General features: G+C 51.8%; 1 protein-coding gene and 1 long non-coding RNA gene across 3 annotated transcripts; one reads left to right on the forward strand and one right to left on the reverse strand.

Moving 5' to 3' along the window:
• The first annotated feature begins 1,215 nt into the window (after positions 1 to 1,215).
• On the forward strand, positions 1,216 to 15,669 carry SNRNP70 (small nuclear ribonucleoprotein U1 subunit 70). Of its 2 annotated transcripts, none has more exons than XM_086353538.1 (10): positions 1,216 to 1,404; positions 2,174 to 2,330; positions 3,840 to 3,902; positions 4,023 to 4,077; positions 7,938 to 8,002; positions 8,122 to 8,184; positions 8,833 to 8,914; positions 12,078 to 12,179; positions 14,690 to 14,777; positions 14,857 to 15,669. In XM_086353538.1, the coding sequence occupies exons 2-10, from the start codon at positions 2,184 to 2,186 to the stop codon at positions 15,509 to 15,511; spliced, it is 1,320 nt and encodes a 439-aa protein (XP_086209664.1). In that variant the 5' UTR covers positions 1,216 to 1,404; positions 2,174 to 2,183; the 3' UTR covers positions 15,512 to 15,669. The 2 variants fall into 2 exon arrangements, with proteins under 2 accessions (XP_086209664.1, XP_086209665.1); XM_086353539.1 differs by having other exon boundaries at positions 14,884 to 15,669.
• LOC147354207 (uncharacterized) lies at positions 13,498 to 23,616 on the reverse strand. Its single transcript, XR_015146270.1, has 3 exons — positions 23,504 to 23,616; positions 21,045 to 21,158; positions 13,498 to 14,032 (listed from the first exon to the last, which is right to left on the reverse strand). It is a non-coding gene; the product is annotated as an uncharacterized LOC147354207 (long non-coding RNA).
• Between the last annotated feature and the right edge of the window lie 5 nt (positions 23,617 to 23,621).

Raw genomic sequence — 23,621 nt, forward strand, 5'->3', positions numbered from 1 at the left:
CTATCTAAAAAACTTAAAAAATACTTAACTTTTTACAGGTCTGCTGCTGCTGCTGCTAAGTCGCTTCAGTCGTGTCCGACTCTGTGCGACCCCATAGATGGCAGCCCACCAGGCTCCGCCGTCCCTGGGATTCTCCAGGCAAGAACACTGGAGTGGGTTGCCATTTCCTTCTCCAATGCATGAAAGTGAAAAGTGAAAGTGAAGTCGCTCAGTCGTGTCCGACTCCTAGCGACCCCATGGACTGCAGCCCACCAGGCCCCTCCATCCAGGTCTACATCCAGGGATTTTCCAGGTCTACAGAACCCTAAATCAGTTTTCTACCCTCTCCACCAACAACCTGGGACTCCCGCCATCCTTCCTAATTCAGGGCCTTTGCACTTGCTGTTAACCCCGCCCCGATCTCCCTTTCCTTGGGCCTCTGTTTAAATGTCATCTTCAGAAGAGCCTTCCATTATCATCCTTTTCAATTTTTTTTTTTTCTTTTTGGCTGCAACACACAGCATGTGGGATCTTAGTTCCCTGACCAGGGATTGAACCTGCGCCCCCTGCAGTGGAAATGCGAACTTTACCACTACACCACCAACGAAGCCCCGTCGTCCTTTCTAAAATAGCTCCTCTTTCACATCTGAACACCTTATTCTGCCCTTTTTTTATTGTGACGGCCACTATCAGAAGTTAATTTTTTAATGCCTTTATTGCCTCCCTCCGCACGATGCAAGCTCAAAAAAGGGAGACTGTGCTTTAGTCACATGCTACATCCTCAGAATCCAAACAGTGTCGAGTATATGGTGCGCTGGATGGAGAAGTTATTGATTTAATAGCTTAGGTAAGCACATCCTCCACGTAGGGACTCTTTGCTAGGCGGCGGAAGGGTATAATACTGGTAACTGATCATACACGCATGCGCCCAAGATCCGGGAAGTGTGTTAGGGTAAGGGGTGGAGCATCCAGAAGAGTCTCGCGGACAGAGGCGGTTGGAGTCCAGAGCGCGAGGTGGAAGGGGACGGCTTGGGGCTCACGCGCGTGCGCACTGTGACTTCCAGCCTGCCGCGGCAAAGGCGTCTAAGACGCCGGAAGGCGGGGGTAGTGGCTTCGCGCGTGCGCAGTGCCTGCGGCGGCCCCAGGGTCCCTGTGAGTGAGTTGTGATTGACTGGCGTAGCGCGTGCGCCTTGCGAACGGCGGAGGGATTTGAGGCTGTTCCCACCCCTTGGCCCTGTCGCGAGCCGAGGCCGCGCGGGCTCGTGAGCTGCGGCCTGGTGCGCGCGCTAGGCGGGCGACAGAGACTGAGGGACGCGGACGCCGCCGGAGTCGGAGCGAGAGCCGGAGTATCCGCTGCTGAGGGGCCGCCGGAGCCGCCGCGAGCCTCCGGACCGTCGCTAGGCCGAGGAGGGCGCCGCGCGGCGGGTGAGTGTGACTGAGTGGCCTTACCGGGTGCGGGGCCGCTACCCACAAGCCCCTGCGGTGAGCCCCGGTCCTTTCCCCGCGGCCGGCCCCCGTCCTTTCCCCGCGGCCGGGTCCTTTTCCCGCGCCACCGTCACAGCACTTTTTTGCATCCCTTATCCAGAGTTGTCTGGTCACTTAAGCTCTCTTTCCATAGCCCCTCTCCCCCTCAGCATTTACCCACAGGCCCTTGCGGTATGTTGCTTTTTTCTTGTCGCCTCCGCGGACCCTTACCCATAATTCATTTCGCCTGTGGGGTCCAGCTCTATTACCCACAACCCCCTGGCTTGAGAGGCTTGCTACTTTTGACCCCCTTCCTTAATCCAAGACTTCCTGCGACCCTCGCCCCGTAACCTGTTATCCACGGTATGGGACCACCAGCCGCCACTGCCCTGGACTCCCTTTCTCAGGATCCTTGATGTCCCCACAACCGCTCACGGACCCTCAGCCCCGCGGTTCCTTGCCCAGGACTCAGACTTCACTACTTAGAAACCCTTTTTTGGTCTTTGTTTCCCTTACCGGTTTGGCCGGTCTTCACACAGCTCTCCCACCAAAACCCTCTTTCATTCAGATTTACTCCTTTTCCTTGTGACTTAGGAGCGCGCTGTACAGAACCTGTTTTGATACTGAGATTTTTGCCTCTATTTCCTTCTTTTCCTGGGAGTCAAGGGGTTATAGGGGCTTCCCAGCCTATCTCCCCCAGCCCACCCTAATATAAGGCTTCTGCTCTCAGACTTGGCAAGATGACCCAGTTCCTGCCGCCCAACCTTCTGGCCCTCTTTGCTCCCCGTGACCCCATCCCATACCTCCCACCCTTGGAGAAACTGCCACATGAAAAACACCACAATCAACCTTACTGTGGCATCGCGCCCTACATCCGAGAGTTTGAGGTGAGTTCAGTGAGCAGACTTGGACCTGGGTTGGGTTCTGGGGGGTTGCGGGGCTGGATTGGAGAGTCCAGTGTCTGGCCAGTTTTCTAGGCTGGGTGATTATTATTTCTTTATTTAGCTGCCCCCCGTTTTAGTCACGGCATGGGAACTGTTAGCTGTGGCATGTGGAATCTAGTTCCCTGACCAGAGATGGAAATGGAACCCAGGGCCCCTGCACTGGGAGCGAGGAGTCTTAGCCCCTGGACCACCAGGAAAGTCTCAGTTTTCTTGTCTTGATTGGGGTTCATTATGTATCCCTTGTTGAGTTTTTGTGGCAGTTCAGTAGTTTGTGACAGTGACTACCAGTTGAGGATTCAGACTGTCCAGTTAAGTAGTCCTTGGCATATTTATCAGCTGTGTAACCTTGGACAAGTGGCAGATCCTCTTAGTCCTGTGGTCGCTTCATCTATAGCAAGGGAATGTTTATATCTTCTTTGTTATAATTGACAGAATTAATTGGAAATTTTGTTATGGGGCTTGGCACCAAGTAGTCAGTGAAGGTCAATAATTCTTATTTTATTTACCACTTTTGTTGTTAAAGGGTTAACACCAGGTGATGTGCTGTTAAGATGGTGGTCTTGAGAATTTCAGCTTTGTACCCTCAGGACAAACATAAATAAATGACTTAGGCTCATGGACCTCAGTTTTTTCATTTGTGAAATTGGGATAACAGTCCACGTCTTAAGGTGATCAAAGAACACCTGAGTATGTTGGCACACAGCCAGAAGACTAACCCTCTAGCATGAATGGGAAAGGGGAGGAGGAGGAAGTTGCAGACCAGAAGTTAATAGTGAGATGACAGAAGATTGGTTCTTTAGTGAGACTTGCCACCCTCAGTGAACCGGTACTTGGAAAATGTTATTAGCCAATTAAACTAATAACTGTAGGTGTGTGGCAGGCGAGGGTCATGTGCCAGTTATTTGATGGGAGCTAGCTGAGGCCTTTAAGAACTGCCCTGGCCCTCAGAGGGTGTCCAGTTGCTTATCCCTACGCTCTGCTTTGCTTCAGGCCTGGTTCCGATTCCTGTCTGTAATAGAGGACGAGTATTGTGATGTTCACAGTGTGATATGATAGAGGACTGCAGATCGATGCTCTTGATAAATGCAAGAGGATTGTTTTCTCTCTTCTAGTATTTTTAGAGAATACAGAGTTAAAGAAAATCACACGTCTAAGTTCAATGAACATAAAACTACTCTGTTAGATTGCTGTAGACGTTTCTGCGTATTTTGTCTCAGTTTCTCTACTTCTCTTGTCACAGACCAGTAACTGTTCACAGATTACATTCGTCAACGGACCATGCTTTGATCTGCACTGTTCCCCCGCCTCCACTGGCCTGGGAACTGTCCATGTTTGTGTGGGCATGTGTGTAAATGTGCAGGAGAGTGTGGCCAAGATGTTTGTTATTTCTTGATTGGCTCTTCCTGGCTGTCTTCTCCTTCCTCCCACCGCTGTCACTCTTCTTATTCCCAGGACCCTCGAGATGCCCCTCCTCCAACTCGAGCAGAAACCCGGGAGGAACGCATGGAGAGGAAGGTATGTAACGTTTGCCTTCTGCCTCACGTCTTTTTTTTTTTTTTTGCATCTTACTTTAGGATGTTCCCTGATATCAGGGCCCTTCTATCTGTATTCAGTTGTCTACCTTTCTCCTGACAGAGACGGGAAAAGATTGAGCGGCGACAGCAGGAAGTCGAGACAGAGCTAAAAATGTGTAAGTCTCTCCTCTTTTCATCTCTTGTTCAAGCATGCTTGTGTTTCCCTTCCCCAGGTTCACCCCAGGACTCTTATTTCGGAATGTGGGCTGTTGTCAGTTCACTTTATTAGCCCCCACTATTTGCCAAGGCCTATATTTGGTTTAGGCTTTTAAACAGGAGAGCATGGAATAAGGGCAGACAGAAAGGAAGCCTGATACTCTGAGCTGCCTCCTGCAGGGGTCTGCCCTTGGACAGGCGGCCACTGCCCAGCTGGGTCTCCCAGGCCGAGGCAGTGAGGTCCGGACTCATGAGGCAGTTGTGGTTCCACCTCAGCTCCCTGGTCCTTGGGCTGGGAGTGCTTCATCCCTTCCCGGTACAGGAGGAGTCTGAGTTTAGGGGAGGGACATTGTAGTCATTAACCAGACTTCACAAAAGAGTCCCATATCAACCTCAGGGGGCCTTTTCTTATTAGAGCAAGGACTGTATAGTCAAAAGATGGGTTTTCCTCCCATGCTCATGAGGCTCCGGTGAATCACGTCACTCTGAATCACATTCCCTGGAGGAGTCCATTGCTCATGGAGCTCATCAGACAGACACCTGACAACCGAATACCGGGGTATCTCACCTCAGCGCTCTGAACTCTGGCTTTCACTGCGTTCCTGTCTTCTTGGATGCCTCAGAGGCATTTTACACTGTGTCTGGACCACAATCAGGATTTCCTCTCCTCACCAGCCTGGTCTTCTTTCGATGTTTCCTTTACTGGAAATTGGTCATCCAGCTTTTGCAAGTCATGGCCAATTGTTTCTACTCAGTTTGCTTTTAACACCTTTTCTTGCTGTGTCCTTCGATTGTCACCAAGACCTACCCATGCTACTCTCTGAATGTCACAGATCTGAGCATCCTCTCTGTCTCCACCACCACCGAAGGCCCCTCTAGCCTGGACACGCAGTCTAATGAATTTACTTACGTCTCTGTCCCCCGCAAGTCCTGTGGGGCTTTTTGAGACACAACTCTTGATTATACCTTTCTCTGCTAACGGCTTTTTTTTTCCTCTTTGGGCTGTACCATGTTGCCCTCAGAATCTTTGCTCCCCAAACAGGGATTGAATTTGGGCCCTCTGCAGTGAAAGTGCAGAGTCCTAACCACTGGGTTGCCAGGGAATTCCTATATAGGTTCCTTTGGCTTTCAACTTAAAGACCAAAGTCCCTTCCCTGACCGCTGAGGGTGCATTCTGCCCATGCTCCCTCCCCTCTTGCTCCAGCCTGCACTGGCGTCTTCTCTTGCCTCTTCTTTCCCGGATGGTCTCCTGTTGCTGGGGCTCTGCCCAGGCTGTTCCACCAGTCTCGCATGGTACCTTGGTGTGTATACAACTGCCCTTTATGTCTCTGGCAGCATCACTCCTCAGGGAAGCCTTTCATGGCTTCCTTGCTCGGGTGGAGTCCCCTTGCACACCAAAAGCCCTGAGTCCTGCTGCAGCTTGGTCATTTCAGTCTGCGGGAGGAATTCACTGACGAACATCTGTGTTACATTGGTTCACAGTGCAGGAAGCAGGGTTCTGGTGGAATTTGCTCACCATTGTGGCCCCAGCTCCTGTAGGACCTGGCACACACAGCTGTTGACAGCAGTTGACTTGGGGGGCCTCTCAGCTCTGTTGCTGGGGCACAGGCCTTGGAGTCTGACCCACGTGAGTTTAAAAAAAAGGAAAAGAAAATAATCCTGGCATGTTAAACGGTACTGAGGATGCAGTTAGTTGAATTTAGGATATGGGAGACTGTATACGACAAACTTGTGATCCAGTTTCCATAAATAAACATGAAAGCTGGGGAAGCAGGTGGGAAGGGAGTGGACCAAAGGGGTTAAAGAGTCAAAGGGCACCTCAGCCAGATGGTCATTGTGGAGCTTGTTCGGGTCCTGGTTTAAACGAGCCACCTGCAGAAAGCTTGTTTTGAAACAGTTGAGGACATTTGAACACTGCGTTTTGTTGAAGATAAAGAACTAATGTTAACTTTTTAAGGTTTAATACTGGTACTGTGGTTACTGTTTCTTAAAGTCTTTATTAGGTGTTACAGTGGTATTATATATCTGGAGTTTGCCTTAATATACTGCTTGGGATAGAGATGTAACCAGTGTTGCCATGTGGTAACCATTGAGGTTGGTTCGGAGGGGTTCATTATACTGTTCTCTCTTTGCTTAAGTGTTGAACTTCCCCATGATAGAAAAGGAAACAAAAAGGATGGCTCAAGTACAGCAGGCTTTCTCTGCCCTAGGAGCCTCCGTCCCCCAGTGCAGAAACGGGCTGTGCCTTGCCACCATTAACAGCTACTGTTCAAGGGCACCTTGCTTGTATTTCGTGTTTTTTATTTACAGCTTTCAAGTGCAGTAGGGTTTGTTACTCCAGTTTTTAAGACAAAATGAAGGTCTGTGGAGTCTGGGTCCGCTTAGCAAGAGTCAGAGTTCTAAGATACTTCCTCGTTTCTCAACCCCACAGTCTAGTCCTTTGAGCCCCTGCTCTGGGCTGCTACGTAGATAACCTCTTTGCCCAAGGATTCCCTGAGGGCAGAGCTGCCAGCAGGGTGGAGTGGCGCGAGGGTGTGCGCGTGCTGCCAGTGAACTGCTGATGAACCTCAGCTTATTGCCACCGTCTTAGCTGAAATTCGTGGGCACTGCGCTAGCTTTTACCTTGGGTCACGCTCCTGGGCCTCTTGGTTAAGCAAAAGCCATAGCGTCTCTTGTGCCAGGGTGGTTTCCCTCTGTCTGCTGGGCACCTTTGGCTGCTCATGCAGAAGCTCTGCTCTCTGCTGTTTGGGCTCCATCCGCTCCTGCAGGCAGTCATTGGGTCCCCCATAATGCCACTGCAGTACCACCTACCCCTAGTGGTGCTGAAGTTTGTCTCCTGTTAAATACACCTTCATGTCAAATGGTATTTCAGTGAGGCCTTTCCTGACCTTCCCAGTAAAATGCTTCTTCCCATCTCTCTGTTGTTACTAGATAGAACTGGATGATTGTTGGTCTTAGGTTGTTTACCGGCAGCCTCCCTGCAGTAATAGATGAGCTTCAGGAAGGCAGGGGTCTTTTTTTCCTTTTTTCACTGTTGTTACCCCAGCACCTATGGGAGTTTCAGGCACATAGTGCTTAACAGATATCTTTTGGGTGAATAGATGCAGATTGAGACACGTGGGCACAGACAGTTACAACCCAGAGGGACGGGCTTCGGGTGAGGAAGTGAGGGGCAGGCACAGGGGTGAACATAACCTGTCCGAATCACCTGTGGAATTAGTTCTGTAAGAGTCTGGCTCTGTCTGTGGAGCTGGTTGGTCCTCAGTGGTCTGGCAGTAGTAAGGCTGGGAGTTCACGCCATCCGCCCCTTCTGGCCTCAGGGCCAGCTGTGGGTTCCTCCCTGAGGCCACAGGGCACGGGGAAGAAATCAGGGGTTGCCATCTAAGGGTTGCTTGATCTCAGGTTTTCCTACGGGCTGCAGTTGCAGGCCTTGCCGATGGGTGGCACTGTGGCACTGCAGGTGGCAGAGGAAGCAGTGCCTGGCAGGATCAGGCTGCTTCTCCAGAGATGCCCTTGGGGCTTAGCTACTCCCACCTGGGAGGGACTTGGGCCTCAGGATATGTAGGCCTGAAAAAGGGGGGCAGTAGGCTGGCCGCCATCGTGTCAGCTTGAAGTCAGTCTCATCCCTTCCTTTAATCAGCCTAAATCAGCCACTCAGATGAGGTCTGCCATGCTTCAGGGCAGTTGGGGCTCAGAGAGGGGCCTACCCGTGGTGGCCAGGTGACCGGAAGTTCTGGGCCTGTGTCCGTCAGTCTCTTTCTTGCTCTGTGATACTGTTGACAACGTCTACTCACAGAATTTTTTTTTTTATCCTGCACAGGGGACCCTCACAATGATCCCAATGCTCAGGGTGATGCCTTCAAGACTCTCTTTGTGGCTAGAGTGGTGAGTCCCCAGCTCCCAACCCCTGGAGCCCTAGGCTACGGAGAGCGTGGATGTGGACAGTAGACTTGGTCCATGGGGTGTTTGAGGGCTTCTCTCACTTCATTTCTGTCTCCTTGTAGAACTATGACACGACAGAGTCCAAGCTCCGGAGAGAGTTTGAGGTGTATGGACCCATCAAAAGGGTGAGTAGACCAGAGCAGGGGTGCTTGAGTTGAAGGTGTGCGGAGGGAGGGAGCAGGCACTGCACCACTTTGGGCTTCAGACTCCCCGGCCTGGGTTTCTGTCCTGCCTGCACATCCATGCCGGAGTCTCAGGGTAGCAGAAGGAAAACAAAGACGTCATGATTACTAGCTGCTGATTTAGAGCACAAGTCAACAAACTGCAGACTTAGTGTCTGTGAATGAAGTTTTGTTGGTATCCAGCCAGGCCCACTTTATTGTCTGCAGCTGCTGTTGCTGCGAGGCAGTTCGGCAGGTGTGACACAGACTGTGTGGCCCTGCAAGCTGGAAATATCTGCTCTCTGGTCCTTTGTAGAAAATGTATGTTGACTCTTGTTCTAGAGCACGGCTTCATGTATAACGGACATTTTTTTCATTTGATTTAGAAGTTATTCAGGTGCTCTGGGCTCTAGCAAGGGCTTGAGGTCATTGTGCACATCAGTTGCTAAGCCCAAGGCCATTAGAGTATCAGTCACTCTGGGTCCTTGAAGGGGCCGGGGGAGGGTCAGAAGTATCTGTTGCTGGCATCATCCAGCCCAGAGCTGTGTGATTGATAGGGTGAGTTGTCCCCTTGTCAGAACTGACCTCTGCCTCCTGCCACCCACCCTCCAGATACACATGGTCTACAGTAAGCGGTCGGGAAAGCCCCGGGGTTATGCCTTCATCGAGTACGAACACGAGCGGGACATGCACTGTGAGTACCTCCCACCTGCACCCTGCCCTCTGGCCCTCTCTCTTCTCTGCTGCCCCAGCCCCTTCCCGTCGTCTGTCCCCCACCCCCTCCCCGCCAGACCTGACATTAGCGATGTCTCTTCTCCTCCTCCCTCTGTTTCTGATATATCTTTTTTTTTGTTTTTTATATACATGTTTTTTAAAAAACAAAAACCAAAATCCCCCACAACGTGTGTGTGTGTGTGTGTGTGAACCTGGGGAGGTAAGTGTCACACGTTGAACCTCAGGGGCAAGGAGGGAACTGGTGGGGGCTAGGGCGAGTTGGAGGTGGGGGGAGGGGTCGGATTTTCGGGGAGCCTCTCCCCATTTCCCCCAGCAGATTTGGGGGTGGCCAGGTTGCAGTGAGGACTGGCCTTTGAACCTGCCCTCTCCTCCCCCCAGCTGAGCTGGGGCTGGGCCACCCGACCCTCCACCTCCCCACCCCTGGCCCCCCACCCTGTTCCTCAGCGGGCAGTGGGCTGGTCTGCGTGTTCAGCGCCTGCCCCAACATCTCCAAAGCCCCCGTTGAGGCCGCGGCGGCGTCCACATGGGCAGGGCTGGGTGGGCGGGGGTGGGCAGGGCTGCGGCGTGTCCAGGGGCCGCCGTATTAATTGACTGTTCTTATTGTCACTGCAGCCACCACGCAGCTGGCTTGCAGCTGATGCTTACGCTCCCCTTACAACACCTCAGTGTATGGTTGGTATAAGGGTTTGTATCATGGGTAAGATCACTCAGCACCGCACACCAGCCCAGCTTAGCCAGGCAGCTCAGGAGCAGCGAGGCCTCCCTCCTCCCGCCCCCAGCCGCCCCTCCGCCTCCCCGCACCCAGAGCCCTTTCCTTGTTTGGGTGCCCTCTGTCCCTTCTGGCCCCATCCAGGTGCTCTCCGACAATCTTGCTGATCCCAGGAGGGGAAAGATGCTCCCCGATGGGAAAGGCAGCCGGCCTCTCCAGTTGGGCTCGGTTTAACCCCAAGCATACCTGGCTTCCCGACGGCCGTGGCACGGCGGCGGGAACACAGTGGGGCCAGGGCTCCTGGTGGAACCCTTCAGCCCTCCTTCCTCTCCCGGCCCCTGCCCCTTCTGCGGGCCATCACTGTGGTAGCCCTGGAGAGTCTTTTTGGTTGCTAGACTCGGGTGCTCTGCCCACGTCCTGTCTGCTGTGTCACAGTGGAGCCTCCCGAGAGGCTGTGGAGCCCAGCTGCTCTCCAGAGTGCATGGACTTGGGGATTGCTGTGGGAGGGGTCGAGCGACAGGCTGTGAACAGCTGAAGGTGCTGGAGCTTTTACTGAAAACCCTTCCACTGGCTGGAGACCTAAGAGAGGGAGAGAGAGCGAAGCCTAGAGATACACACGTCATATTTTTCTCTGCTGTTCTTCCCGGGTTGGGCCTCTTCTGGGGTTTGGGACATAACCAGAGCAGGGGTCCTTTGCTTGACTGTGTCCCCAGTCCTGAAATCCCTCCCCCACTACCCTCCTCTGGGTTCAGGGGCCCAGTGGCCCCTTCCCTTTGGATCATGGGCAGTACTCCCATCTCCTGGACCCCCGAAGTTGTCCCCTTGTGTGCCAGCCTTTGGGCTGAAGCAGGTGGTGGGAGGGAGTGAGAAGTTCAAGGTGGAAAAGTCATTCCATGTGCTGAGAGGGGGTGGGGCCTGTGCCTAGCTGAGCGTGGATTTTATGGGGAAAAGCTGAAGGTGAACAGGTTTGCTAAGGCCTCCCTAGCCGCCTTTTAGAATTCAAACAAGATAGTCTTTTCAAGTTCCCAAGCTCTATGTTAACCCTGTCTCCCCGTCTTCCAAGGCCTCCATGAGGTTTCTTTGGGGTCCACCACTTCCTCTGCCTGCCTCCAGGCGGTGCAGGAGATGTGGTTCCTCTCCCCTCCAGGGGCTCCCTAGAACCCCCTGGCTCCCTTCCCCGTAGCTTTAGCTGACCCCATGGTGGTGGGTGTGGGGTCTGTGCGCGTGCTCAGGTAAGCTTGGGGGCTCCAGGTAAGCGGTCCCGTGTCCCCCCCCGGGAAGCCCGCCTCCTCGCCAGGCCCCCAGGAGTTGCCGAGCCCCCCCCATCCCGCTCGGTTTGGACACCCGCAAGGCCGGCATCGGTAAATGGCACCTTTTTCTCTTCCTCTGGTTGTTATTTGGGGGGGGAGCGGGCTGGGGCGGGGCTGGGTATTGTGGCTGGTTGAGGATGACCCCCTCAGCCAGGGCTGGGGGTTGGGAAACAGGGACATTTTTGGCCTCCCGAGAGCCCCACGTGAGACAGCCCCAGGCTCGAGCCTGTCCTTGGCTGTGTCCTGCCCACCCGGGGGACGTGCCCCTCCCCGCATCTCCCCCTCTACTCCGCACCCTTCCTGAGGCTCAGGTTGGGCTCGGCCTCTCCCGGCGCGTGTTGCACTGGGCTGTGGAGGGAGAGCTGGGCTGGGGGCTGGGTGGGTACAGTCTCGGCAGGTAAGGCAGGGATTTTCAGTAGCACCGCACGACTCCCATGCCTCCCTCCACTTCCCTGTGCCCCACCTGCTGTAGGGGGCCCCCATAACCCACCCTCTACTCCCTGCCATCTAAAGATTTCTCCTGCCCCCTTCTGGTTCATTTTCTGTTCTGATGTCTGTTCCCCCATGCTCACCCTCCCCCAACAAAAACCACAGTAAAAGGAAACCGGTGTGAACTGGGGTGCGGAGTGGCCGGCCGGGCCTCTGCTCCCAGCATGACGTTTTAGGGTGCATGCCTGGGGTTGTGGAGGAACCCTCCCCCACCGCAGAGTCCAGCCTTAAGTTAACCTCCAGTTTCTTTGCAGCGACTTTGGCCGCCTTGGTGGGAGGGGGCTGCTCTGTCGAAGGGGAGTAGGCCTGGCCTGGGAGCCCAGGGCAGTGGTTAGGGTTAGCATAGTGGTTGGGAGTGGGCCAGCCCCCCCCACGAGTGTTTGGGGGTGATGAGGAAGCAGGTGGTGAGATGGAGCAGGCCCCTCCCGGGTTGGGAGAGGGTTGTCTGGCTGTCAGTTGCCTGGCTGGCTGGTGGGCCTGTGTGTGTGCGTGCGTGTGCGCCGAAGTGTGCTGACGGGGACATGGCGGGTGGGGATGCCACAGAGCGGGGCCGTCGCCTGACTAGAGGACCCTCTGGGGACTCCTCCCCCTCCCCTTCCCCGCATCTGTTGCAGCCGCTTACAAGCATGCAGACGGCAAGAAGATTGACGGCAGGAGAGTGCTTGTGGATGTGGAGAGGGGCCGCACCGTGAAGGGCTGGAGGCCCCGGCGGCTAGGTGAGCGTGCCCTGCTCCAGCTGGGCTCAGGGTCCTGCCGGCTCCCTCTCCCTTCTCTTCCCGCCTCTGCTGCTTTCTGTCTTCTCTTCTCCATGCTCACATTCCTTCTCCTTCTCTCTAGCTCAGTCGCTCGGTCTCCAGCATTCTCTTGGTCTGTTTTTGTTTTTTATTCTGGGTTACCAGTTAGGAGCGAGAGTACTGACCTGGAGAAGCCAGTCTGGGATCAAATTCTGACTTGTGCACTACCTGGCAGGTGGCTTTCTCCCCTTTTGTGTCTCATTTTCCTCATCCTAGAAAGTGGGAATAATTGAAGAGCTCACTGAGTTCAGCGTCTCAGATACACAGCCTGGCAAGTGGTGTACAGTGGGGCTTGAAAAGTCATTCTGTCATCCACTTAGACTTTGCTCCTGCTCATCCGGCCTGTTCGTTCATTGATTACTGAGTAAACGCTGGTTTGATCACCAGCTGCATGGTAGGCTTCTAGTCAAGGATGAGACATACATGGTTGGCCGCTGCCCTCAAAGCTTCCTACCTTCAGTCCCTCGCACTGTCGTCTCTTATTGTCAGTTACCGTCTCAGTCAAGGTCAGGTTAATAGCAAGTACCAGAAAACAGTATACAGGGGTCTTTTGGTGTAGAGTCCCAGTGTCTCGGCCTTGGTGGTGTAGAAACCCCAGTGGTTTGGAGCCCAGAGACGGGATGTCTGTGGACCTTGAGGCCCTGATGGCTGAGCCTGCAGCATCCAGAGCGGCCGCAGGCAGCTCTGCGCCTTCTGCCTTGTGTGCTTGCTGTCTGTGCGAGCTGGTCCCTCTGGCTCTCCCCACTGAGCCAGTGTGGCCTTCCACAACGCAGTCTTGCATGAGTCTGCGCTTGTGGGTGGGTGGATCTAAGTGGCTCAGCGTTGGGCCTGGACCTGGGGCTGAGATCGTGCCATCCAGACTTGGCTATTGAGGACCAACTCCAATGAGGGGGAGTGACCCAATTGTCAGAGAAAATAGTCTTCCCTAGGCAGACACCCTAGGTGGGTCCAGTACCCTCTGATCTTATTTCTGCCCCCAGCCCACTGTTCTCATGCTTGACTTGCCTTTACTGAGTATATCACACACGTATCTGCTGAGTCAACTCAGTACATAGGTTCTCATCTTCCTCTCTGGTTTCTTTGGGTTGGAGTGAGTCCTTCAGTCTCCTGTTGGCCATTGTAGAATGCTGGAATCTCAGAATCTTCTAGTTTGATTGGCATTCAGACTTCCTGATGGTAATAGCCAGTGCATTTTGACCCAGCGTACGTGCAAAAAAAATACATTTAACGCAAACAAGAGTTTGATGCAACAGTAATTTATTTTTTCTACAGTATATACTAGTATTTTATATTCTGTTTCTTTATCTTTTAAAGAAACGTGTTGGTTGCATCCTGTCAGAGTTAGTGATGTGACTCCACTGCTGGGTTGTGACCTGAACATTGGAGGCACTGGTCTGTTTCTCCGCATACCTGCTGGGTGGCTTGTCCCCTGTTCGGATGTTTCATGTCCATGTCCAAGCTGCCTCTTTTCCCTTTTCACCCTCATTGCTGAAAGCTATTCCTTAGATGAAATAGCTTCACGAAGCTCCCTTCCAGGCAGTGGGGGCAGAAGGGTGAGTGAGAGGGCAGCTTCTGGAGTCAGCAGGGAGTCACGTCTCCGCTCTGCCCTTCCTTGCCGAGTCGCCCTGGGCAGGTGGCTTTTCAGCCTGCGTTTGTTTCCCACGTGAAGGAGGTTAGCTGCTGCTGCTTCCGGTTGTCCTCGTCTCCATTTGCTGCTCGTCCAGCTTTATATCCTGGCTGCCGGTCCCGCGTCCTGATCGAAGGCTCAGTACAGGCTGGAGGGAGAGGCAGCTGTTAATCAGCTCTCTCTTGTACGTGCTCATACACACACATACACACACAAAATTGGAAACTCCACCTGAGACACATGTGAAATCGGAAACTCCACTGAAGTTCTGAGGAGAGTGTGTGGTCTGTGAGTGGAGAAGGGCCTCAGCCGGTAGGTCAGGGCAGGCTGAGTGAGGAAGTGAGGTGTGGGTTAAGGTGCGGAGGGTAAGTGGGAGTTTAGAAAGGAAGATGAGACTCCAGGGGAACGTGTGAATGATCCCCAAAACTGGGCAGGAAGGACATGGAGACCATGAAGAGGTTGGAAAATGCCTGGAACCTTTAGAGCCAGGGGCCCTTGCCCTCAAAGACAGGGAGGAGGCCGGCCTCTGACCTTGGCTGGGGCAGTGGGGAGCCACTGTGGGCTTTGAGGGCGGGTCATGGCTTCAGTTAGATCAGGGCCCGGGATGACCGGGGGAGAGGGTCTGTCAGGGGCTGGGGCCTCCCCGGCGGGGGAAGTGAGCTCGGAGCCCGATGAAGGCGCGTCCAGTTGGCGCTGTGCCCTTCTGATCTCCGCACTGCCCGCCGTCGGGAGCGCCAGGGCCTCAGAGACACCGAGGCTCGGGGTCCTCGCCCGCCCTGACCGGCCTGTGTCTGCCCGTCCTCAGGAGGCGGCCTGGGCGGCACCCGGAGAGGCGGGGCGGACGTCAACATCCGGCACTCGGGCCGGGATGACACCTCCCGCTACGATGAGAGGTGAGGCCGGGCCCGGTGTCCTGGGAGCGGGGCGGTGAGTGGGGGAGCCCTGCCGCAAACCTCTGCCCACCTCATCCAGGCCCGGCCCCTCCCCGCTGCCCCACAGGGACCGGGACCGGGACCGCGAGCGGGAGCGCCGGGAGCGAAGCCGCGAGCGAGACAAAGAGCGGGAACGACGACGCTCCCGCTCTCGGGACCGGCGGCGGCGCTCGCGGAGTCGCGACAAGGAGGAGCGGCGGCGCTCCAGGGAGCGGAGCAAGGACAAGGACCGGGACCGCAAGCGGCGCAGCAGCCGGAGCCGGGAGCGGGCGCGGCGGGAGCGCGAGCGCAAGGAGGAGCTGCGCGGCGGCGGAGGCGGCGGCGGCGACATGGCCGAGCCCTCCGAGGCCGGCGACGCGCCCCCGGATGACGGGCCCCCCGGGGAGCTGGGTCCCGACGGCCCGGACGGCCCAGAGGAGAAGGGCCGGGATCGTGACCGGGACCGACGTCGAAGCCACCGCAGCGAGCGGGAGCGGCGCCGGGACCGAGATCGCGACCGGGACCGGGAGCACAAGCGGGGGGAGCGGGGCGGCGATCGGGGCAGGGATGAGGCCCGAGGTGGGGGTGGCGGTGGCCAGGACAACGGGCTCGAGGGTCTGGGCAACGACGGCCGAGACATGTACATGGAGTCCGAGGGAGGCGACGGGTATCTCGCTCCGGAGAACGGGTATTTGATGGAGGCTGCGCCGGAGTGAAGAGGCCGCTCACCGGCTGCTGGGACGTGTTCCTACTCTCCCTGCTGTCATCCTCTCCCCCACCTTACTGGTCACCACCTAAATCTGCCAGCCAAGGGTAGGAGTCTCCTTATTTGTTTTGGTCTCTTGGATTTAAAAATAAAATTTCTTGTTGATAATGGGTGCTTGGTTTCTTCACTGCTCTTACTGTCTTCCCCAGGAGGTTGTCACCTTCTGACTTTAGATGGCCCCACTCTGGTTGGTGTTCCAGGACTGGAACTGTATGAACTAAGGCTGGGGCTAGTCCTGGGACACGCGAGCTGTTTAAAATAGGGTAAGGAAGCCCTCCTTAAGGGTCCTTGATGCCTTTGTATCTTCCTTCCTTGCTTTTTTTTAGCACTCCCACACATTTCTTGTGGAGCTGTTCATACCCCTAGCTGGGTGCGGGGATGGGGCTCTGGGCCATGTTTTCACAAAGGAAGCATGAGAGCAAGATAAAAAGGTAAAGAGAAAAGACAGGCTTGTCTATAAGTGGTATTGGGACAACTGGCCGGCAGCTACATGTAAAAGAAAAAAACATCCTCAATGCCATATACAAAAATAAGATGGATTGGGGCTTCCCTGGTAGTCCAGTCGTTAAGAATCTGCCTGCCAATGCAGGGGACATGGGTTTGATCCCTGGTTTGGGGATATCCCACATGCCAAGGAGCTGCTCAGCCCAGGTGCCACAGTGAGAAAGCACTGCGATGAGAAGGCTGCACAGTGCAGCCCCGCTTGCCACAACTAAAGAAAGCCCACATGCAGCAGGAGAGACCCAGTGCAGTGAAAATACAGTTTTTTAAAAAATGGACTGCTGACTTAAGTGTAAGACCAGGTATTAAAAATAAAACTAGAGGACAACATAGAACACACTCTGACATAAATCACAGCAATACTTTTTTGGAACCGACTCCTAGAGTAATGGAAATAGAAGCAAAAATAAATGGGACCTAGTTAAAAGCATTTGAACAGCAAAGGAATCAATAAAATGAAAAGACAACCTACAGAATGAGAAAATATTTTCAAATACAAACAACTCATATTGCTCAATATATAAAATACAAACAACCCAGCCAAAAATGGGCAGAAGATCTAAACAGGCGTTTCTCCAAAGATGACGTACAGACGGCCAACAGGCATGTGAAAAGATGTTCAGTATTGCTAATTATTAGGGAAATGCAAATTAAAACCACACGATCACCTCACAGCAGACAGAATGGCCGTCACCCAAAGTCTACAAATAAGTGCTGGAGAGGGTGTGGATAAAGGGAACCCTCCCACACAACTGGTAGGAATGTAAATTGGTATAACCACTATGGAGAACAGTGTGGCAGTTCCTTTAAAAATACTTTTAAAAATAACTCACCATCCCACTCCTGGGCATATATGTCCAGAAAAAATTACCTGAAAAGACATGCATCCCAATGTACGTAGGACTATTTACAATAGCAAGGGGAGTTCCCTGGCAGTCCAGTGGTTAGGACGCCATACTTTCACTGCAGGAGGCACAGGTTCAAAGAGACCTGCATGCCATGTGACTGAAGTGAAAGTTGTGTCCAACTCTTTGTGACCCCATGGTCGATACAGTCCATGGAACTTTCCTGGCCAGAATATTAGAGTGGGTTGCCATTCTCTTCTCCAGGGGATCTTCCCAATCCAAGGATCAAACTGGGGTCTCCTGCATTGCAGGTGGATTCTTTACCAGCTGAGCTACCAGGGAATCCCGAATGCCACATGGAGTGGCCAAAAAACAAAAAAGATAGGATAATAGCCAAGCCATGGGAGCGACCTAGATGTCCATCGACAGAGGAATGGATAAGGAAGATGTGGACTATATATGCCATAGAATATTACTCAACCATAAAAATAATGAAATGCCATTTGTAGCAACATGGATGACCTAGAGATTATCATACTAAGTGAAGTCAAAAGGAGAAAGACAAATATGATACTGTTTATATGTGAAATCTTAAAAAAAATAATACAAATGATGCATGCTGTGTGCATGCTAAATTGCTTCAGGTAACTGAAGTCGCTAAAGTAACTCTGTGACCCCATGGACTGGAGCCCACCAGGCTCCTCTGTCCATAGGGATTCTCTGGGCAAGAATACTGGAGTGCGTTGCCATGCCCTCCTCCAGGGCATCTTCTCAACTCAGGAATCGAACCTGTGTCTCTTATGCCTCCTGGATTGGCAGGCATGCTCTTTACCACTAGCGCCACCTGGGAAGCCCTGATACAAATGAACTTGTTTACAAAACGGAAACAGACTCACAGACACAGAAAACAAATTTATGGTTACCCAAAGGGGAAGGGAGGAGAGGGATAAATTAGGAGTTGGGGATTAATAGATCAATAGATACACACAACTATATATAAAACAACAAGGACCTACTATATAACACAGGGAACTATACTCAGTAGATCTTGTAATAATCTATAATGGAAAAGAATCTGAAAAAGAATACATGTATAACTGAATCACTGCTGTACATCTGAAACATTGTAGATCTGTACTTCAATTTAAAAAAACTTAAAAAAAAATTTTAAAGATGTAAAAAGATTGGGTAGAGGGACTTCCCTGGTGGTCCTGCAGCTGACTCTCAGCTCCCAATGCACAGGGCCTGGATTTGATGGATCCCTGTTCAGGGAACTAGATCCCACATACAGCAACTAAGACTTTGCATGCCGCAAGGAAGATGGAAGATCCTGTGTGTTACAACTAAGACCCAGCATAGCATAAATAAATAAATAAAATAAAAATCAGGTAGAGTGGAGGGTCCTCACAGGGCCAGGACAGAAAATGGCCTCCAGTTCATGATGGCAGGTTCACCTTCCGCGTTTTTACTTCCTAATGATAGCAGAGGAGTAACAAAGCAAGGTTCCGTCAGCGGTCGAGATGTCAGCACATTTCTGGGTTAAAGACGAAATAGGACAGTGGCGAGAACACGTCAGTCTGGTGGCCACTTGAGAAGGGAGCCATCCACAGACCTTGGCAGAGAACTTACAGAGGCTCAGGACTGCAACTTCAGGTATAAGAAGGCTGCTGCCGCCGCTGCTAAGTCTAGTCAGTCGTGTCCAACTCTGTGCGACCTCATAGACGGCAGCCCACCAGGCTCCCCCGTCCCTGGGATAGGAGACTTGAACAGGATTTGTACGCAGAACAATTGCACTCCGTTTCCACAATCAGAATGCCTAGGAGCTGGGCATTTGCAAATACAAGTTTCTCAGCCTGAAGGCAGAGTTGGCCTGATAATTAGAGGCAAACTGTCAGCGAAATCCAACTGCACACCCCAGTGTTGTTTTTTTTTTAACTGCCTCAGTTTTTACAAGCATATAACCAAAGATCCCAGACATTTGAAAAAAATCTGCCAAAAGAGACCACAAGATAAATAGAGAAACTGGTCCTGGAGAAAACAATTTAGGGAATAATTGAAAAAAAAAAACAACTTAATTCCTCTAATTACTGTATTTTCATAGATACTCCAGATGTTGAAACCATACTTCTGGAGCTGGCTATGAAAAACAGCCCATTTTGGACTTTGCTGGCATAGTGTGAGTGCTACATCACTTCAGTCACATCTTTGTGACTCTGTGGACCATAGCCCGCCAAGAGACCAGGTACATAAAGACTAGACAAGGGCTTCCCTGGTGGCTCAGCGGTAAAGAATCCGCCTGCCAATGCAGCAGACACAGATTTGATCCCTGGTCCAGGAAGATCCCATGTAGCTTGGAGCAACTAAATCCATGCGCCACAAGTACTGAGCAGCCCGGGAACTGCAGCTACTGCGCTCCCTGACATGTGTGCTCCGCAACAAGAGGAGCCACTGCAACGAGAAGTCCGCTTGCCGCAACTGGAGAAGGCCCGCACACAGCGACAAAGACCCAGCACAGCCATAAATAAATAGATAAAAGACTGGACAAAACATATAAAAGGAACTTGTGAAAGGCTTTGGGGAGCAAGCAATTGTAGGCCAGTTGAGGGGGTCTGATACCAGGAGGGGAAAGCACACAGAGGTGAGCTTCACATTCACTCCCGGTGACTCAGATAGTGAAGAACCCGCCTGCAGTGCGGGAGACCTGGGTTCAGTCCCTGGGTTGGGAAGATCTCCTGGAGGAGGGCATGGCAACACACTCCAGTATTCTTACCTGGAGAATCCCATGGACAGAGGAGCCTGGTGGGCTACAGTCTATGGGGTCACAAAGAGTCGGACAAGGCTGAGCGACTAACATGTTCTTTCACTTTTCCCTTGAGGATATTTGCCAATTATTGTGGCAGGACAGACTCAAAAAAGTGGTGGAAAAGACTCAGAAAGTGGCAATCCTCGACTGGGCTGAGCTGACAGAGTTTGGACCAGACAGTGGGACTTGAGGGAGAAACTCCCAGATGGGGCACTGAGTCCCAGAATGGACATGTAGTCTTCCCCGCAGGCATCTGCCAACTCCTAAGCAGCTCACTGTCCTTTCAAAACCCCCAGGGGGGCTCATCAGAAAGCACTAAAGGAGGCTAAGTTGCTGAGCAGCCATGTAACCCCGGGGGAGACAGGTTGGGGTTCCAGGCCTGCAGTGGAGAAATGGCTGTGCTTGAGGCTCCCAGAATAACACAGTATTGGAGTCAGCTCACATGTGAAATAGACCAGGCCTAAGAAAAACCTAAAACCAGACCTCTCCCCTGCCAGAAGAAAACTTAACTTTCTTTGGAGGAAGGGAGAGCCTACGTGGTCTTTAGTACGATGTGTGTGTGTCTTAGTCGCTCAGTCATGTCCAACTCTTTGCGACCTCCTCGACTGTAAGTCACCAGGCTTCTCTGTCCATGGGATTCTCCAGGCAAGAATACTGGAGTGGGTCGCTATTCCCATCTCCAGGCAATCTCCCAACCCAGGGATCGAACCAGGGTTTCCTGACTCCAGGCAGATTCTTTACCATCTGAGTAACCAGAGGCTAACCCTTAGTGCCAAAACTTAGCATCTATTCAAGGAGAAAAAGACAATAAGAACACATTGGAATTATCAGAGGCTGAAATAATTATGTTCCCAAAATAAAGAAAAAAGAAGAATTTGACGAGATCTTTAAAATTGTAAAGTTTTAACAGGAATCTTAATAAAAAGTCTATTGGAAATTTCAGAACTGAAAACCATCTGCAATTAATTAGTAGACACATTTGGTAGTTGATTGACTTCCCTGGTGCCTCAGATGGTTAAGCGTCTGTCTACAATGTGGGAGACCTGGGTTCTATCCCTGGGTTGGGAAGTTCCCTGGAGAAGGAAATGGCAATCCACTCCAGTACTATTGCCTGGAAAATCCCATGGACAGAGGAGCCTGGTAGGCTACAGTCTATGGGGTCGCAAAGAGTCGGACACGACCGAGCGATCTTCACCATTGGTAGTTGATTAGATACTAGACGTGCAAGAGGAAAAAAGCATTAGAGGAACTTTCTTGAAGGACAAATCTTGCAATCTTTGTTTCCCCCCAACAATCTTTTTAGGAAGTTATTAATAACGGGGTATATACTTTACCGAAATGAGGGATTTAAAAAGAGATGATCCAGTTCAGCAGAGCAGTGGAGGGATATCCCAGGATGGCAGTTTCTTGGTCCAGATTGGAGTCAGAGGATTAAAGTTTACAAGAAGCTTCAGGATAAAAAGAGTCAATAAAGTATGTGTTGTGATGCAGAGTTTGAAAGAAATTAAGAATGCGATGAAAGAAACAAAATAGATAGACATTACAGGGGGAAAAAATGGAAGCTGTTCAAGAAAGGAAATGTAATCACAGGACAATACTTGAGCTCATACAGCAAACAGTTAAGTATCGAATACTTAGACATAATGTGAGCCTTTTATTGACTGACCTAAAAACTGGTACCATAAAACTACCATGGGAAGAGAGGGGAAAGGTTGTAAGAGCAGAAAATCAATATGTAATATATTGCTAACACCTAAAATTGAAAAATTGAGAAATGATATGTTACTTAGCTACAGAAGCAACGAGCGGGTGAAACAGCCACACCTTACTGCCTCTTGCAGTGAGGAGAATCGGGACGGGGACAGAGGCTGGTGCTTTCCGTTTTGTGTGTGCGTGTGGGTTGTTTTGTTTTTATTTTTTAATTTTCTTGGCCTCCACACACGGCACGTGGGATCTTCGTTCCCTGACCAAGGATCAAACCCACACCCCTTGCTTTAGAAGTGCAGAGTCTTAACCACTGGACCACCAGGAAAGCCCCATGGGGCTGGTGCTTTTCAATATTCATCCTTCTAGGTCATGTACTGCTATATTTAAAATGGATAACCAACAAGGACCTACCTACTGTACAGCACATGGAACTCGGCTCAAAGTCATGCGCCAGCTTGGATGGGGGTGGTTTGGGGGAGAATGGATACATGTGTGTGTATGCCTGAGTCCCTTTGCTGTTCACCTGAAGCAACCACGACATTATTAATCAGCTATACCCCAATACAAAATAAAACGTTTGGGAAAAGATTAAAATGGACAAAAATATTTATCCTCCTGTATTATTTCATTTTGTTTTAAAGTCCATAACTATGTTCTGTTCTTTGTTGTTGTTAAAATGAAAAGAGAAAAATACTATGACGGCAAGAGGGTAAACAAACCTGCTCCAGTCCTCTCACTTTGCAAAAACCCCTTTCTGGATTCCATCCCACTAATGGTGAGGTTAACTGAGGATGCACTTTCTGCATCCGATGATGGTTGAACTACAGCCAGGCTTCTCCAGCCTCGTCTGCATCTACATGTCTCTGACTCTCTAGAGCATCTGACACCACTGCTCACTTCCTTTTACAAAAACACTCTCTTCTTGTGGTTCTCCCAGTTGAGTTTTCCTCCTACCTTTCCGGCCATTCTTTGTCTTCTTCCTGACTTTTATACAATAGGAGTTTTGAGGACTCAGTCCTCAATCCTCTTCATTCTATATTCTCTTCTCTCTAGCATTCTTGTCCACTCTTCTGGTGTTATTTACCACCTTGGCCTAAATTCTCAGAACTGCTTGCAGGCTTGGTTTACTGCACCAGCTTCTCACAGTCAAAATATCCACTGTCCCGTCACCAGCATAGACCATCTTAGCAAAAGGCCCCACACGCACCTTAATATCCCCTTCTCCTCCGCCTCTCAGGCCTCATATACAATTAAGACACATCCAAACATCTCCAAATCTGTCCACATACCCTCCACGCCTCTGCTCATCACAGGATTACAGGGATGACCTCCTGATCTGTCCCCCTGATCCTAGTTTTGCTCCCATCCAATCCAGTCTCCACACAGTGTCCATGGTGATCTTAACATACACATGTGACCATGGCATTTTACTCTTAGGAGTTACCATGAAGTCCAAAATCCTCAGCATGAATAAGCCAACACACAAGGCAGTGCATCAGTTATATCCTGTCAATCTTTCCGCCTTCCTCATAAACCACTCCAGTCCTTACTCTGCTATCCTGCCATGGGGGCTCTTTCTGCCTGGAAAGTGACCCATGCTGCCTCTCTTGAAGATCTTACCTCCAAGGACTTTCCACCAGTGTCCCTCCTACATCGTCACCTCCCTACTCTCATATCTGTCTACCCGCCTCCAGCACCACCCGCGTCATAGAATAAGCTCTAGGAGAGCAGTGGGCTTAGTTGCCCTGCTCACCATTGTATCCATGATCTTGGGCCCAATGTGTGACATAGTTCAGTTCAGTCGCTCAGTCGTGTTCGACTATTTGAGACCCCATGGACCGCAGCACGCCAGGCCTCCCTGTCCATCACCAACTCCCGGAGTTTACTCAAACTCATGTCCATTGAGTCGGTGATGCCATTCAACAATCTCATTCTCTCGTCCCGTCTCCTCCTGCCTTCAATCTTTCCACAATGAATGTAGAAAAAACGGATAGAAAGGAGACAGACAGGTGAGGCGGGCAGGACAGACAGATGAGATGGAAGGTGGTGCAGACAGACAGAAGCTGCAATAGGAGGGGTCACTAACCCAACAGCCGTGTGGGGTCTGAGGGAAGGGGAGCGAGACAGGACCCGAGGCGGGTGGGCAGGCGCGCGCGCGCAGGGCCCCGCTTCCGCAGGGGGCGCTCGTCGCCGGGGCGTGGCCT

Source organism: Bos grunniens, chromosome 18 (assembly GCF_055505025.1).
Source record: "Bos grunniens cultivar Pamir isolate PY7600 chromosome 18, Bosgru_T2T1.0, whole genome shotgun sequence".
NCBI lineage: Eukaryota > Metazoa > Chordata > Mammalia > Artiodactyla > Bovidae > Bos > Bos grunniens.

Coding starts and splice junctions, on each gene's coding strand:
- SNRNP70 (XM_086353538.1), top strand. CDS start 2,184: ATGACCCAGTTCCTGCCGCCCAACCTTCTGGCCCTCTTTGCTCCCCGT. Junction 3,903..4,022: donor AGGAACGCATGGAGAGGAAG/GTATGTAACGTT, acceptor TTCTCCTGACAG/AGACGGGAAAAGATTGAGCG. Junction 8,185..8,832: donor TGTATGGACCCATCAAAAGG/GTGAGTAGACCA, acceptor CCCACCCTCCAG/ATACACATGGTCTACAGTAA.